General features: G+C 41.4%; 2 protein-coding genes across 2 annotated transcripts; one reads left to right on the forward strand and one right to left on the reverse strand.

The window, feature by feature from the left end:
- Positions 1-1266: 1266 nt before the first annotated feature.
- Positions 1267-7518, reverse strand: zw10 (zw10 kinetochore protein). Its single transcript, XM_076101155.1, has 16 exons — positions 7305-7518; positions 6590-6724; positions 6410-6511; positions 5955-6032; positions 5449-5608; positions 4999-5151; positions 4610-4807; positions 4394-4530; positions 4114-4296; positions 3707-3930; positions 3438-3509; positions 3167-3336; positions 2842-2972; positions 2509-2640; positions 2115-2317; positions 1267-1960 (listed from the first exon to the last, which is right to left on the reverse strand). Exons 1-16 carry the CDS (start codon positions 7407-7409, stop codon positions 1840-1842), a joined length of 2304 nt encoding a protein of 767 aa, XP_075957270.1. The 5' UTR covers positions 7410-7518; the 3' UTR covers positions 1267-1839.
- Positions 7519-7653: 135 nt separating this feature from the next.
- mks1 (MKS transition zone complex subunit 1) lies at positions 7654-14852 on the forward strand. Its single transcript, XM_076101156.1, has 18 exons — positions 7654-8059; positions 8669-8790; positions 9104-9156; positions 9295-9462; positions 9881-9981; positions 10668-10796; positions 11051-11155; positions 11490-11598; positions 11721-11777; positions 12521-12563; positions 12664-12726; positions 12836-12906; positions 12996-13065; positions 13166-13273; positions 13372-13505; positions 13709-13791; positions 13939-14036; positions 14320-14852. The coding sequence occupies exons 1-18, from the start codon at positions 7983-7985 to the stop codon at positions 14421-14423; spliced, it is 1695 nt and encodes a 564-aa protein (XP_075957271.1). The 5' UTR covers positions 7654-7982; the 3' UTR covers positions 14424-14852.
- Positions 14853-15899: the final 1047 nt, after the last annotated feature.

A 15899-nucleotide genomic window follows, 5' to 3' on the forward strand; every position in this document is an offset into this window, starting at 1 on the left:
AACATCAGACATCCTTCGTAATTCTCAAAGAAATAGTAAAATGCTATACTTTTATGTAAATTGTGATGTACAAATATTCTTAATATGACCTATAATTTACATGTATTGGAATTAGCCTTTTTTTTCTAATGTTATATAAACTAAACAATCAATCAGTTAATGGAGAAAATAATCAACAAAAGATTCAATCATGAAGACAAAATGTGAGTGGCAGCCTTAAAATTATTATTCAGAAATTACAACCCCGTAAAATAAAGCAATACAAAAATAGATTTAATATACCATTGAATCATCAGCTAAATTACAACACATAAACAACTTAAATAATTTAGGTATTTAATAAGTTAAGTTTATAGAACATTAAGGTTACAATGATTTAAATGTTGAAAAATCAGAAAACTACACTCCAGATCTACACAGCAGTTTAAATTGTTAAAAAAAATCTAGTATTTTCCTTTTAAAATACTGTGTTAATTACTGTAACTGTTAACATATGTACACTGGAAATAAAAGCATGTTTACATCACAATCTTTCAAATAAACAAAATGTCCAATATCCATGTTTTTTCCCCCAGATTTATCTGCTGAATAGATCCCTACAAAAATATAGAATAATAACATACCTATAGAGCATACTTTAAGATGAATACAGCTGCTGCCAGAACTCAACTTCCTTGTTGGAGTCATCCGGTTTGATCCGATGAAGGAGGCATGAAGTGAGTGAGGAGGTGCTGCTGTGACCGTCCAGCTGTTTGTCTCCTCCCACCAGCGTCATTCACAGAGCAAATACTGACAAAGATCAACCCAAAACAATGTACTGCATGTTGTGGCGGCTGCAACTCCAAAGAGAAATTATTATCATGAAGTGTAAAAATAAACTTCACTAAATAGCACTTTTCTTAACTCAGTTTTAAACCATTATTCTCTTTGATTGATCATGTGTGTAAGTTTACATTCCTCCTGGGAAGCAGTATGGTTTATTTTCCTCAAGAAGTGTCCAAAAAGGAAATGGTTTATCCTCTGAGGAGCATGAATGTGCTCTTCCCATTACATTTGTGTCTCTTTGGTTTAGGGGGAAAGTTTGGCCTGCTGGTGGTGCAAAGATGAGGTCATAGGTGCCTTAAAACATAATGAATCATTATGTGAGGACTGTGAGCTGACTTAAACTTCGAAAGTCATTACACGGCGACTGACTAAAGTGTAGGCAGTTACAATTTCTTCCTAATAACATATCATTATATTCATGAAATCAAAGTTTGCAAAAAATTCTGAAAAGTTGAGTCTTTTGGTTTATTTGGACAAGTAATAAATACATTACAAAGAGTTCTGTTTAATGGCTGGAGCGGCGAGGTCAAGGGTATCTTTGTCAGAACTAAGTGGTCCTTTAGAGGCATTGAGGTTCAAACAAACTTTCTCCTGAAATTACATCAGTACAGAAAAACGGAGACAAGCAACAGAAGAAGTTTGATTAACAATGTGCAGCAAAGTTAACCCTGGATACGACGTCACATGTCAACAGATGGCAGGTCGCTGGTTACACAACCTCAGTTGACTTTGTCGTGGTAAACCCCCAAAGCTATAGGACCGAGGCTGCTGATGTAAAGAAGCCTTCGCGTAATCTCCGCACGACTGAATGCTGATGAGGAACATATCCCACAGATTGATTACAACCAGCTTATACCTCCATCAGACAGGGCAACTATGTCTCTGTGACAAACTGTTGGACCACACATGTAAATGCATATTTTTAATGCAACAGACAACGGAAGTGAATAAAGGCATGAATCATATTTTCCTCAGAGGAAAAAGTGCTGTAGTATCTTCTTTTGCTCCAAGTGTCTATTTGATTTTGGTCAAAGCTACAGCTCTCCTCTCAGTATTCTGGAACAAGGCTCGGATCAGATTCTTCACCTCCGAACTGGAGAACTCAAACGCCAGCGGACCTTTCCCGTCAGCCCACCTGTGGAGAGGAACCACAGAACAATCAGCCAATCACACGCATTAAAGGAGAAATACAGTATGTGGTAACCAGAAGCCCTTCTTCCAACACTGAAGAGGCACTCACACAAAAGTGAGTTTTCTAAAAAGCCTAAAAAAACAAGTTTCCTTCTGACCTGTCGACTATCTCCTGCAAGTTGGCCCGCAGCACAATGACCAGCTCCTTGAAGCTACTCCACTTCCTCACATACAGAGGCACTTCCTCCTGATACTTCTTGTTCTTGTTTTCCTCGGCCAGAGGGATGAAGACCAGCGGACCTTCCTCGATGATGGTTTGGCACAGAGTGTGGAGGTGCTCCCCGTCCTCGGAGGAAATATCCTGTAGACGGTCAAAACGAGAAATAAAATCCATCCAAAATGAACCCACAATCAGCAACGGAGTTATTCAAATATTGAATGTTTTTCTGTAGTTTTACCACACTAAGGCCTCTGCATCTGTATAAGCAAAGTCCTACGTTTCTGAAGAGGGACTACCATTTTTTATTTATTTTTTTTTGAAAAAGGACAAACCTCCAGCATCATGATTTTGGCGATGACCTCTGTGATGGCCGTGTTGAGGAGGTTGCCCATGGCCTTACAATAGATGCTGACTGGAAGGACATCCTGCCACACTGTGCCCAACTGCTTCAACTGATGGATGACCTACAATCAAGCAGACTGATGATTACTGCATGAAAGAGAAGCAGTGCGTGAATGAAAACATGAATTGAGCCTATTATAGCCTGCACTTTGGAACACAATGCAGCCTCACAAATTGAAGAGCTGAAACACTTTTTTTTTTTAATGATACACTCTCATTATTACACCACGGTTAAATTATATTTTCAAGGTCTTTCCGCTCACCTGTCTTACTGCTTTGCTGGCTGCAATGTAGTTGTCTTCATCATCCAGGTTGCAGAAATTGTGAGTGGTGGAAAGTCTCTCCAACAGCTCCGCTCTCTGGACGTTCATCTGTGCCAAGAAGCACTGGGCGCCTGGAGGAAAAGGACAAAAGTGTGCTGAGCATGTTTCAAGGCAATCTGCAGATTAGCTGTTGATATATTGTTTGCAAAGGAAATGATGACTTGTTGTCCGTGGACCGTCAATGCCCGAGAACAATTGTTGGAGATGAATTTCTGTATTAAATTCAGCGGCTAGTTGGCCAGCAGTTGTAGAACTATTTGTTTACCAAGTTTCCGGAATCCGGGCACCATGTCAACAAATGTTGCAACGCCCTCGCTGAGGGGCTGAGGCAGGCGAGCACTAAAGTGGTGGCCCAGGGTGAGCAGGTGGTGGGCCAAGTACATGCAGTTGTTGTGCTGGATGGCAGCCAGGTGAGGGAACTTGAGCAGGTTCTCCCTGGGTGGAGGAGCAGAGGAAAAAAGGAGGCAACCATTCACACCTTCAGGAGAACTGAGTTGGATTGAATGCTCTATGTTGAATTATGGAAACGTCCTTACTTGTGGTATGTCGGGACGACGTCGTAGAACAGCTGGAAGATGTTTCTCACGGTAAAGAAGAGTTGTAATGCACTGAAAAGAAAGAGGAGCACATGAGCTTTACGGTGCTTTTTAATGATAGTGCATCAACAGTGATGTGAACCAAAGAGTCTCTACAAGATGGCAACACTTAACAGGAAATGGAATCCCTCAGAGGGGTCTTGTTTTCTCCATTTAGAAACATTGGACTATTACAGGAGACAGTCAGGGCTCCGAGCGCTGAAACATACCATTGTGTGGAGCTTCCAACGGCTTCACACAGGGTGTTGAGTGCCAGCTCCATCAGCTGCTGCACTGACTCGCTGATGCGACAGGCCGGCAGACACAGGCTCCACGCAGACAGCTGCTTCGTGTTCTCCATCGTCATCTCGTCCTTTGTGGTCTCTTGCTTCACCTTCAGCTCTGAAGCTGGGGCCGGCAGCTTGGGCAGACGCAGCTTGTAGTCCGGTGTGATCTAACGGAGGAAGATTGGGGGAAAATAAAGAATGCAATAGCTTGTCAGGCTATGCAAGAGCATTAACCACCAAATATTGGAAATGCAACCTAAAACATGTTTTGCGTTTCAGGCTATAGCAACTGAATCTATATCCAGTCTCCAGGTTATTCATGGGGACATTCAGCCCTGGCTCCTGCATACTTTGATGGTGTTGTGCATCTTGGAGGTCATGAGTTTGCGGGCCGCCACGATGACATCTTTGCACTTCTTGCTGGCAAAGTGGCAGTTGACATCCCTGGCGTATTTGAGCAGCTCTGTGGAATCGCCCTGCAGATACTCCATCTCCTTCAGAGACTTCTCAAACTCCTCCGTTTCCTTAATCACCTTGAAATGCATGCAACAAAAAAACATATCCGGTAAAAAAGTAATTACTATATGTTACAACATCGTTATACCAAACGGAGTGCTGTTAGGTCCTTACAGTGTTGTATTTCTCCAGCTGGCTGCTGTCGGTGGGGATGGAGTAGAGCAGACACTCGTGGATGATGCACTGGGAGATTTCCTCCCAAATCAGCTCCCCCAAGATAGCCGAGAGCTTTTTATCGGCAATGGACACATCTGGAGAATACCAATAATTAAAAACACAGGGACATTAAGCAACATATATCATTTCTATACGGACCCAGCTGTACTGTACCTAGTAGGTGTGAGCGCAGCGTGCTGAGCACCAGGAGCAGCTTGCTGTAGACTTGTGAGGGAGTGGATTTCTCATTGGGGCTCTCCTCCAAACACTGTAAGGCCATGATGGTTCCCTCGCCCTGCTGCTCCGTTACCCTCACCGACAGCGACGGGTACATCACCAAAGGCTTCAACATGGTCTTCAACAGCACCTGACCTGATCGACAACAACAGAAATCAGCACTGAGCAGGTTCTGAGCCGGGAGACATATGCCACCAGAGAGCACTGACTAGATACAGTTTACAACTTTAAAAAGTCCCGCTTATGTTGATGACACGTGTCTGGACGGTATGAAAACACAATTTGAATAGATTATGACAGTACTACATATCTAACGATGCTCTTACTGAAGAGTTTGATCTTGTGCTGAAGGTCTCCTTGGATGGCCAGAGCTTGCAGGACGCTGCACAGCAGAGCAGGTGGTTTCTCTTCACCGTCCTTACTGCACGCATGGCTCAGGTTCAGCTCCACTTTCAGGAAGGACTTCAGACCTGCGGGCTCTGGTGCACACATCTAACGGTCACTACTAATGCATCGCCCTGTGAGTATTGGTTTACAATCTTCTGAATGACCAGTAACACATGTACACAATAGAATGTATGCCTACATGTAGCCCCTGCATGGAAGAAAATACATTCTCAGTAAAGTCACCTGCAACTTTAAGACAACACTGAATGCTGTTACATTTGAAATGTTGTTTGATGAAACTACCTTTTGTAGCCAAGGGTTAAAAGAGTATACTTAATATAGTTGAATTAGTCCCAATATCTGACACACTTTTCTGAGAAAAGTCTTACCCTTTGAGGACGGTAATCTCCAGATGACGAGGCTCTTCCATTCGTCTCCAAGGTGGTAAATTAAGTTTTCTCTCTGCACCGTCAACTCGGAGCTGAGAGCGCTGAGCAGCGGCAGCTGGGAAGTCTTCCAGACCTTCAGGGAATCCACACTCGCCCTTGCCTAGGAAAATAAAATCAGTCAAATCAGTATCAATCAGGATATTGTCAAGTTAATTATATCTATATAGCCCAATATCACAAATAAATAGATATTTAGCATGCTACATATCTGGAATTCATCTGTCGAGGAGCTCTAAAAACTGTCGGCGATTGGAAAAAACGGAAATAAGCTAAACACGACACTGACTGACACCGAGATGTTGTTTGTCGGGTTGTATGTGATGTTGTTGTACTTTCAGGTGTATTAGTGGTAGCTGACAGAGTGATTAGCGTACATACAGAAGGATCTAAATCAGCCCTACAGAGTGGAGGTGCCGTTGTGTAGACGTGACGTAAGCAGCTCTTACTCTTTCCAACTGGTTGGCTGCATCAACGTACTTCTTGTCCAGCAAAGCTTTGTTGAACTCCTCCATTGCACTGTGAAACTGAATCACACAGAAGAGATGTTACAGCCACAGAAACATTCAAACAGGTCACTTATAAATGCTCAAAGCGACAACTATTTCTCTGCTAATGTCATTCTGAGAGCTAGACTTGTAATGAATATATGGCGAACACAAAGCCCTACCGGGACAATGCCTTTAATAATCGTTATTATGAACTCATCAGAGAAAGAAATAGAAAAATAATAGCCACAGTCTGGCTATTGGAGCCGTATGGTTCCGTCATGTCAAATTCCTTGTATGTTCAACATACCATGGCAATAAACGATTCTTATTCTGATGGTATGGAACTGACACTATGACACTATTAATTTGATTTAAATTATATTTTACTTAACAAATTGTCATGCATGTTGTACCTCTTTTAGATGTCCAAGCATTGTTATGACGATAGTGTTTTTCTCCAGCTGCTGCTTCAGCTTTGCATACTCAGCCACAGCGACGTGGATGTTCTGCTGCACCTGTGTCCACAAACACAAACTCCGGTTAAAAGCTCTTCAGGCAATCTGACTATAATCTAAAGACAGCTTCAGACATACCTCAGTCTCAATGCAGTTTTTAAGGACATCCATTTCTTTGGAGACCTCATCAACCTGGACCATCAGCTCCTCAGATTGTTGAAGACTAGGGAGGAAGTCACTGTACCGCTTGTTCATCATGTCACATACTTCTTCCTGTTAAAAGAAAAACATGAAGCAAACAAGAGTTAAAAGATAAATTGTAGCGAGATCGACCTTCTGCTTCAAGCCGAGAGCATTTGTTTGCAGTTTGTTTATAACCGTTAGTGAATGGCTGTAAGTATATAAGGACATTCATCCACTGATAAAACAGTATTTGATGTAAATATAATTTGGCTTCAACATGTAGCTAACAACATGTAACTAACCTCAAATGTGTAACTTCTGTACAGTAACGTTACATGAGTAAATGTTATTTTATTAAGGATTCAAATAACGGTGCAGTTTAATTGACTATAACAGAGCCACGTAGTCTTCTCCACCACACATGCTAACAGACTTGCTAATAATAATGCACTAAACTAAACTATCTGGATAGTAGTAGCTAATTGAATGGCTAGTGTTAATGTTTATATGCAGCTGCGTGTTATTTCACGGATAAACGTGAAAATGTAGCAAGCGTTGGTCAAAAGGTCAGAGAGGTTTCATGCCTTTCATGTGTTAGCGCTAACTGCTAGCGTTGGTTCAAACTTTACTTAGCTTGACGTAGCTAATGCTATGCTAGCTAGTAGATTACCTTCGTATCTTCCACTTTACGCGACATTTTGCTAATTTTACTGGACAGGTCCTCTTTCTCCAGTTTGCCAGAGCTGGCAAGCACTTCGGTCACAAACGACGCCATGCTGTATCCACACAGTTACGTTATTAATGTTGTACAAAAGTAGTGACAGATCAGCACAACAACAACTCAGAACCCGCCAGGTGGCCTGATTGGTCCCGACATGACGGAGACAGGATCCTCCGCCCAGAGGCGCGTCAGCGGAAGTGCAAAAGTGCTTGATCGTCACGTGATTCACGTAGGCCCAACCCCCTGAACCCTCGGGGATTTTGACATAACCTGGTAAATACGTTATTATGTTACATGACCAGTAGGTGGCAGCATGCACCTTCAACGTTGGTTTCTAGTCCGCTATTAAATTGAAGAAGAAGAAGAAGAAGAAGAAGAAGAAGAAGAAAGAAATAAGACGAAGAAGAAGGTTTTTCACTGTTGTTCTTGTCGTTTACATTTGCAAACTCTGCAAACAGTTAGCTAACACATTGTATGTGGTTGTGCATACGAAAAATACAAAAACAAAACAAAAAGAAAAGTAGATTTGTGCTCAAACAAACATGCTAGCTTAACTACCCGCTTAGCTAAAATCAAACCAATAGCGTTTTTTCGAATGCTTTACGTTACTTGCTAAATATTAGCTTAATGGCAGACAGTTGGAACACGGATACCGGTGAAGCTGTGTACCGGTCCCGGGATGCTGTCAAGAATTTGAGAATACGGTAAGTAAACCGTAACATTAGTTTTTCTGCAAAAAACTCTGTGTTAACTTAATCTTCATATTTGATGATCGCTGCTCTCAAGTGGAAGCCGGTGTTTCGGTTTATCAAGCGATCGTATTAACTGGAGACTTTCAGTCAAACGCGTCTGTGGTTGTCATAGTTACGACAGCTGTTGACATACGCGTTCGGCTGAGAGACACCAGTTAACGCGGTCGCTTGATAAACCGAAACACCTGTAACACTGTGCATGATTGGTAACCTTAATACTCTGTTCTTGTGATCTTGATCCTTTGGTCCTTAATCCGTGTAGCGCAACTTCTTACTATATGTTCTGCGGTGGTGGAATTTACTTAAGTACTTAAGTACACATTCGATGTACTTGTACTTTACTTGAGTATTGCCATTTTATGCAACTTTAAACATTTATGTTAGTGTTAACGTGACTCCACTACATCTCAGAGGTATAGCTATATAGTTCTACAGCAGTAAAATGCAACATACACATTAATGCAATCCAGAAACATCACGTACAATGGTGGTGAGTTTTCCCAGCCTCAGGACGCGTTATCTCATCACCTATCTATTTGTTCCCCCCCCGCCCTGCTTTAGTGTTCGTCTAGAGAGGGTGACCTCCACAGCAGCCCTCTCTAAGCACCTGCAGCAGCAAGTTCTGTCCCAGCAAGACAGAGGTGCCATTGAACTGGAAACCCTCACCTCACAAGGCCACACAGGTACAAACATTTGTATTCTGGGAGAAGGACTGATGGTGAAATTGATGGTCGGTCTGGACAGTTAGAGTTTTCACTTGTCCACATCAAACTCCTTAGAACATGTTGGTTTAATACTCATCTGAACTATTGATGGCAGCTGACTTTTCGTTTTGTGTGTGCCTCTAACTCAAAACACAGTATGTCTTGACTGTATGATTTGAATGTAACAGATATTGTGTAGAACTTGTATTAAACCATGCATACATGATTTAGGGTCGATGTTTCCTCCACAGCATATTTTAATAACCTGACATTTCTGTTACTCTGTCACCAGCTGACAATGAGGAGGAGTTGGAGGTGGGCTGGCAGGAGAAACTCTTCAGTCAGGTAGCACTTTTGATTTGTTACGTATCCTCAACATATTATAATGATTTAAAACAAGTTAAAGGTCAAGAGTAAATGCTCATTTTGCTATTATTGCTACCCCACCTCCTCACCTCCATGCCTCTCTGTCTGTGGTCCCAGTATGAGATGGAGCTGTTCCAGAACGAGGCAACATGTCAGACCCCTCTGGACCGTCAGTACCACGCAGAAGTCAAGGCCCTGAACAAGGCCAAGGGCCGACGTAATCACAGGATTTTCACATACACTGATCATGACCGCTACACCAGCTGTCTTCCCTTGCACCAAGTGGTAGGTTAAACTGTATCCTATGTCAACACAATCATCCAATAATTCACGTTACAGCGTTTGATTTTCAGACATTTTTCACATATTTCTTGGATATTTTCCACAATTATTTTCACATATTACGAATATTTTTGGGATATTTTTCATAAGCTTTTTGCCCAAGCCCATTGGTTCCTCTGATCACTTTGAAAAGACAATGGCTCTGACAAACAGAGGGATTTTATTTTATTCTGATTTTCATTTTAGTGAGGATCTTTATAGTTGTGATAACTATGACATTTTTTACAGTAAGATTAACTTGTTTGACACCTTGGAGTTACACACAAACAAGTTAGTAAGTGCTGTCAGTCCAAGACGATTCTACAATTATTGTCTGTAAATGTGTTTGTAAGCAGCTTGTTGTTTTTTCTGATCCTGAAAGCAAACTTCCACTGACTTATTGACCACAACCAAATCCAGCCCCACATTCCTGGCTGAAAGGATGGCCAGCGTGCGACACAGACGGCAGGACAGACGCACCATGTAAGTGAAGCACCAGCTCACTTATTTAAACAGATTTATAACCAGATTGTCTTTCGTGGGGAAATTCACTTTGCCTATTCTCAAAATGCATGTACCGTATTTTCCGCACTATAAGGCGCACTTAAATGCCTTTAATTTTCTCAAAAAACGACAGTGCGCCTTGTAATCCGGAGCGCCTTATATATGGATCAATTGGTTAATTGGTTGATCCATACTGGTTGTACACGGCGCTCTGTCAAAATGTTTCAGTACGACTGGTAAACTACAAAGCCGCACCGCGGTAAACACCGGTACTGTGCTTACTCCTAGTCCAACACCACTTGTGTGTATAAAGACCCCAAAATGGCACCTTTCAAGAGACACGCTTACGACGCTATTCTATTCTATGCGCCTTATAATCCGGTGCGCCCTATATATAAAAACAGTTCTAAAATAGGCCATTCTTTGAAGGTGCGCCTTATAATCCGGTGCGCTTTGTAGTGCGGAAAATACGGTAATTAGATTCTCCCCTTATAAATAAGTTTCTGTCTGTGCAATGTACACTATGTGCATTACATTGTGTAAATACAATGCAATCAATCAAAAATATTTCATTCAAATTATGCTTATTAATCCTCAAAGACATTACTTGTACTGTTTAATGTTTGTTACAGTCATGTGATAGGATGGTCTGGCATGTTTTGCAGGGATTGTAGTGTCCCCAAGTCAAAGATCGTCAACTGGGAGCCCACAGCGGAGTTTGTGAAGAGCAGTCATGTGGTGAATAATGCCATGCAGACCATGCATATCATGGGAGACATGGGCCCCCCTGGAAGGTAAGACCTCCTTTCCATTCAGTTCACTCTTGAGGGATTTGACTTGCAGCACGGAGAAAACAGACCCATCCATTAGTGTCATTATTGTCACCTGCTAGCTTTATTGTTCTGGATAAACGAAGTCTTGCAGCTCAGAAATTGAGTAAGAAGACAAGGAACCATTTGCAGGTTTCATCGACAGCATAAAATAAAGTCATCTGTGAATGTTGTGTAGTTCAGTTGTGATTCTTCTCTCTGTGTATTTGCTTTCTCAGGCTGGGCCAGAAAGAGAATGAGTATTTGCTGGTAACCATAAAAACAGACGGCAGTGGAACAGTCATCGTAAAGCCTGACTTCAACAAAGACAAAGAGCCTTACAGGCAAGTTCACAATATGACAGGAGACTGTTTGTGCCTCCAGTAGTGATGGATATCACATCAACGTGTTTTAAAATAACGTTGTGACCCGGCAAGGAAGTTAAAGTTGCACTGTGAGTTTTTAGCCACACTCGTGACTCAAACAATAAAGGGATGCATGTTTTTGGACAAAAATAAACGAATACCTGTGTCTGTGTGTCTGTGTGTGTGTGTGTGTGTGTGTGTGTGTGTGTGTGTGTGTGTGTGTGTGTGTGTGTGTGTGTGTGTGTGTGTGTGTGTGTGTGTGTGTGTGTGTGTGTGTGTGTGTGTGTGTGTGTGTGTGTGTGTTGTTGTGCAGGATTGTAACAGCGGGGGAGAAGAGAGAAGTTTGGCGCCTCACTCTTGAGAATGTGTGCACCACCATGCAACCAGAGGAAAAGGAGAGGGAGCAGAACATGTACAAAGACGTGAGCTCATCTCCATCATGTTTCCTTTAGGACAAGAGCAGCATTGAAGAGTTAAGCTTTTAATGTTCGTGTTCATATTACTGATTATGGAGTCAAACAACACGTCTTTTCTCTGACTCTAGCTGTACGTACGGCACAAGGAGTACCTCAATAGCCTTGTCGGACAAGACTTTGAAATGGTAAGTATACTACTGGACCCCTCAGCCTAATATTATTGTTCTCATTATGACCGCACTCTCAAGAACTTCTTGTGGTTACTGTGATTCACATTTTTTGACTGTTTTATACCGTCATTACCTGCTGACTCCTCACTCCTTTAACATGGGCAGCGAGGGAACAACAACAGCTTCAGTAGCAAAAGGCTAAAAACAAGCCTTACAGGCCAATTTTGGGCTTTTATCGTGGCTCAAGAACTGACATCCATAAAAAGGTTTAATTCCATTTTGAACTAGGGCACCTGCAGATTAGTTCCATATCCGATATGTTATGATCCCCTAAAGTAAGACATGATACGAGATGAATAAATCACCTCTTTTGTTATCTTCGCTGCCGTCTTGTCTGTACACTCTCAGCTCTCTAGTCTACAGAATGCACTTTTTCTAGTTGGAGCTGAATCTGATCTGAAAATATGGATCCGTGCCTTTCATAGCCTCCCAGAGGTTCACGGTTACATATTCAAATAGCTTGTTTTGTGCGATCAACAGTCCAAAACACAAAAGATGTTCAATTTACCTTCATGTATGAGAGCAAAAAGCAGCAAATCCTCGCATTTGAGAAGCTTGAACCAACACGTTTGACACCTTTGCTCAAAAATTATCTTAAAAATTAACATTAGACATAAAACAAAATATTAAACAACCTAATTAACACTTTTTATGGTGGTCCGTTTAGGCTTTTCACTTCCTGTATGTCTCTCCCTTAGCCTCCAATAGGTATTCTGCGTTACCTGATGAACGGAGAGATAGGTGAGAAGAAACGCTGCCATCACTCCTGTATATATTTACTGTATATATTTAAAAAATGCCTATCCTTGGCATTTAAATATCCTTCTTCTCTTTTACCCAGTCTCAGCCAAAGGCTTTGAATATGATAACTTATACATCCACTTCTTCATGGAACTGCCGAACAGTAAGTCACACATCGTATATGATACTATTTACGTCGCGACACTTGGGTATGTTGAAACCTTTTTACATCAGTTCAACTAAATCCCGCTTGTATATCTTGTTTGTTTAAGACTGGTCCAGCTTGCCACTTCAGTCTCTCTCAGGGGTAACGCAGACGTGCCGGGCCAAAACATTAGGGAAGGTGTGTATACTCCACAAGCGACTGGAGAACAGGTTCAGGGCCTGGCAGCTGACATTTGTTAAACTCCCTAATATTCTTTCTGCCAACAGGAAAACGTAGCGTTCTTCAGTTACCCCTTCAGCTTTGAGGCTTTCTACATGTGTGAAAAGGAGAGCGAGGGTCAGTGTCAGCCATGGATTATTGCGTTTAAAGAATTTGGCTCATGCATTAGTTCGATTTAAGAGATGAGACTGATACATGACTTTTCTCCTTCTTTCAGAGTCAATTCCCCAGTGGCCAGTGATCTACTTCAAGGTTCTTTCTCTGGACTCCTGGCAGCGCTTTCGAACTGAAGGCTACGGCTATCTGCTTTTTCCTGCCAGGCCGGGTATGCTGTGTACACTGTCAAAGTTGTTGGGTTAAAAATTGGGGCGGCATTGTCTTTGGTCTTATTTTTTCCTGCGTTTCACGTTTTGTGTGTGCCAGGAAAACATACAGTAACATGCCACACGTGGAGACCCCTCCAGACGGGGACCGTCTCTGCACTGAGGCGCTTCTTCATCGGAGGGTCTCCGGAGCTTGAAGACCACAGCTATGTCAGAATACCAGGGACCTTCAAGGTAGGCTCAAACCTCTGTGGAAGAGTAAATATCATAGTATCTCTTTAAATCACATTTAAAGGTATCTCGTGGAGTTTTCTTGTAAATAAACACAGCTCTGGTTACGTTTACTTTTTGTGATACAACCTGTTGATGTGTAAGTATACACTTTATGTATACTGAAGAATGTTTTTTGTTTTTCATACTTCCATATATCATTGTAGGGAGAGAGGCTGAGTCGCTTTGGCTTTTGTACTGAAACCACAGGAAGTGTCACCTTTAATCTGCACTGCATCCAGCAAGCCAGGTAAGAACACCTTGAATATGTCAGTATGTGTACAGACTGTCTTTGAAATATTTCATTCATCATCATCACTTATCATACTATTACATGTTTTAATTCCCTGTACAGTTGCTGTATAGTGTGGTTCAGTGTGTGTTGTTTGTGTTTCAGGGCATTTGTTGACGCCACCATGTTGAAGAAGAGGAGGCAGAAAGTTTTTGACCAGCTGGGAGGATTTAGTCAGCAAGGAGCTGTTTGCACCATCCTTGGTAAAGACATTCACTCATAATTACTTATTTAGGTTCTGGAGGATTAGTTTGAAGGCTAAGTTGTGTGAGAAATCAGCTCTTCAGGACCAGTGGACCCAAAATATTCAACAAACAGCATGATGAACAGAAGCACTTGTGTTTTAGACCTACTTTGTGTGAAATGAAAGGACGGGCATTAACAAGCAAATATTGTTTGTCTTCATCTATTAACAATTTGTTTTTAAGTTTTTTTTTTTACTGTGTAGATTTACTATTTTCAATACATCTTTTTTTTCTCTGCCAGAGGCCTTCCAGAGGGCCAGGAAAAAGATGCAAGAGGCCCGAGAAAGTCTTCCCAGAGACCTCGTACACACCACCTCCCAACTTCAGGTCGAATCCTCTGCATAGGTGTTCTAACGGTGGAGGACTGTCATTCTATCAAATACATTAAAACATCCAAATGGCTGACATCTACTGTGTAGAATTGTAGCCACATTACCAGCAATTAAGAGTTGCCGTTTAAAATATTGCACATTTACTGATGGGACCATGATGTACTGTAATGAACTAGAGAGAAGAAAACGGTTTCTTATTGCTATTTATTCTTTGTAAAGAAACGTGTGTTTGGGTAATAACTTTGGTAAATATGGAATATATTTGGTAATGAATAAGGAGCAAAGCCAATATGCCTACTCAGTCTGGTATCACCATACATTGTATTGTTTGTACTGTCACTGTTTGTCTAAGATTTGAGTAAATAGTCTCTTTTTCAGAGTTATAGACGCAGTGATGCTTGTGAAAACTAATGTAACAGAAAATATAATACTTTGGATTTAATATTTTCCATTGTTTATTTCAAACAGAATCATATTTGCAGCGATACAAATGTTTTTTCATATGAACTATAACCACCATGTATTTTTCTCTCATTATTATTATTATACATTCAAATTTCATATTCTTTGTATATGCTAAGTACTTAATATACAAACAGTCACAATAGCACTGCACTTAAGTTACTTTATACTTCTACTACACTACATCTTGATTGTGCTTTTTACTTTACTACTTTTTTTGATAACTTTAGTTACTTTGCAGATTCTGAATATTAATACAAATATAATCGACTGATACATATAATGTATTATTGATAAAGTTACCCAGCAGTATATAAAGTAATTAGCCCCACCTTTACCAGCTGTAACATTAGTGATGCTTTCACATCACACATTGACTTTTGTTAAAAATCTTGGTGTGATTTTTGACAGTTCCTTCAAATTTAATAAACAAATTAGTTCAGCCTTTTCAAGTTCAGACTTTACTTTGGCTAAAAGTCTTATCTCTTGCTCAGAGAGAGATAGAGTCATTAATGGTTTTATTACCTCTTGGTCAGATATCTGTAATTCCTTGTATGTGGGCGTGGAACAGTCGTCTCTGCAGTTTGTACAAAGTGCAGCTCCTCGTCATCTCACTGGGAAAAGGAAACAGGATCACATATCACCCGTACTGGCCTCCCTCCACTGGCTTCCTGTTCGTTTCAGGTTGATTTTAAGATTTTAAATGGGCTTGCACCACCTTATATGGCAGCACTCTTACATCTTCATACTCCAGTTAGAGCACTGGGGTCATTTAATCAAATGCTCCTGGATGTCCCCCAGAAATAGACACAAAAACAGAGGCGATCGAGCCTTTGCGGTGGAATGTCTTCAGCCCCTGCAGAACTTAGTTAAATGAAATGGCCTTCGTCTGTGTGAGAAAACAAAGGGTTTAACAGACAGTTCACTGTTGCCATAAACATTATTCTAGTTCCCACTCTGTCAGCCAGGACAGCATTCTGATCCCAACCAAGACTCTCCTCTCGTGCTGCGTTCACCGCTGTGGGCA

The sequence above is a fragment of the Anarhichas minor genome, unplaced genomic scaffold, assembly GCF_050575085.1.
Source record: "Anarhichas minor isolate MPS153535 unplaced genomic scaffold, ASM5057508v1 ptg000027l, whole genome shotgun sequence".
Lineage (NCBI taxonomy): Eukaryota > Metazoa > Chordata > Actinopteri > Perciformes > Anarhichadidae > Anarhichas > Anarhichas minor.

Bases quoted from the DNA above. Each gene is read 5' to 3' on its own strand.
- zw10 (XM_076101155.1), bottom strand. From the start codon at position 7,409: ATGGCGTCGTTTGTGACCGAAGTGCTTGCCAGCTCTGGCAAACTGGAG. The intron at 6,512-6,589 runs GTATGTCTGAAG...TTGTGGACACAG, and splicing joins AAAACTGCATTGAGACTGAG to GTGCAGCAGAACATCCACGT. The intron at 4,808-4,998 runs GTAAGAGCATCG...GTTGTCGATCAG, and splicing joins GCACAAGATCAAACTCTTCA to GTCAGGTGCTGTTGAAGACC.
- mks1 (XM_076101156.1), top strand. From the start codon at position 7,983: ATGGCAGACAGTTGGAACACGGATACCGGTGAAGCTGTGTACCGGTCC. The intron at 8,060-8,668 runs GTAAGTAAACCG...GCCCTGCTTTAG, and splicing joins GTCAAGAATTTGAGAATACG to TGTTCGTCTAGAGAGGGTGA. The intron at 13,066-13,165 runs GTCAGTGTCAGC...TCCTTCTTTCAG, and splicing joins GTGTGAAAAGGAGAGCGAGG to AGTCAATTCCCCAGTGGCCA.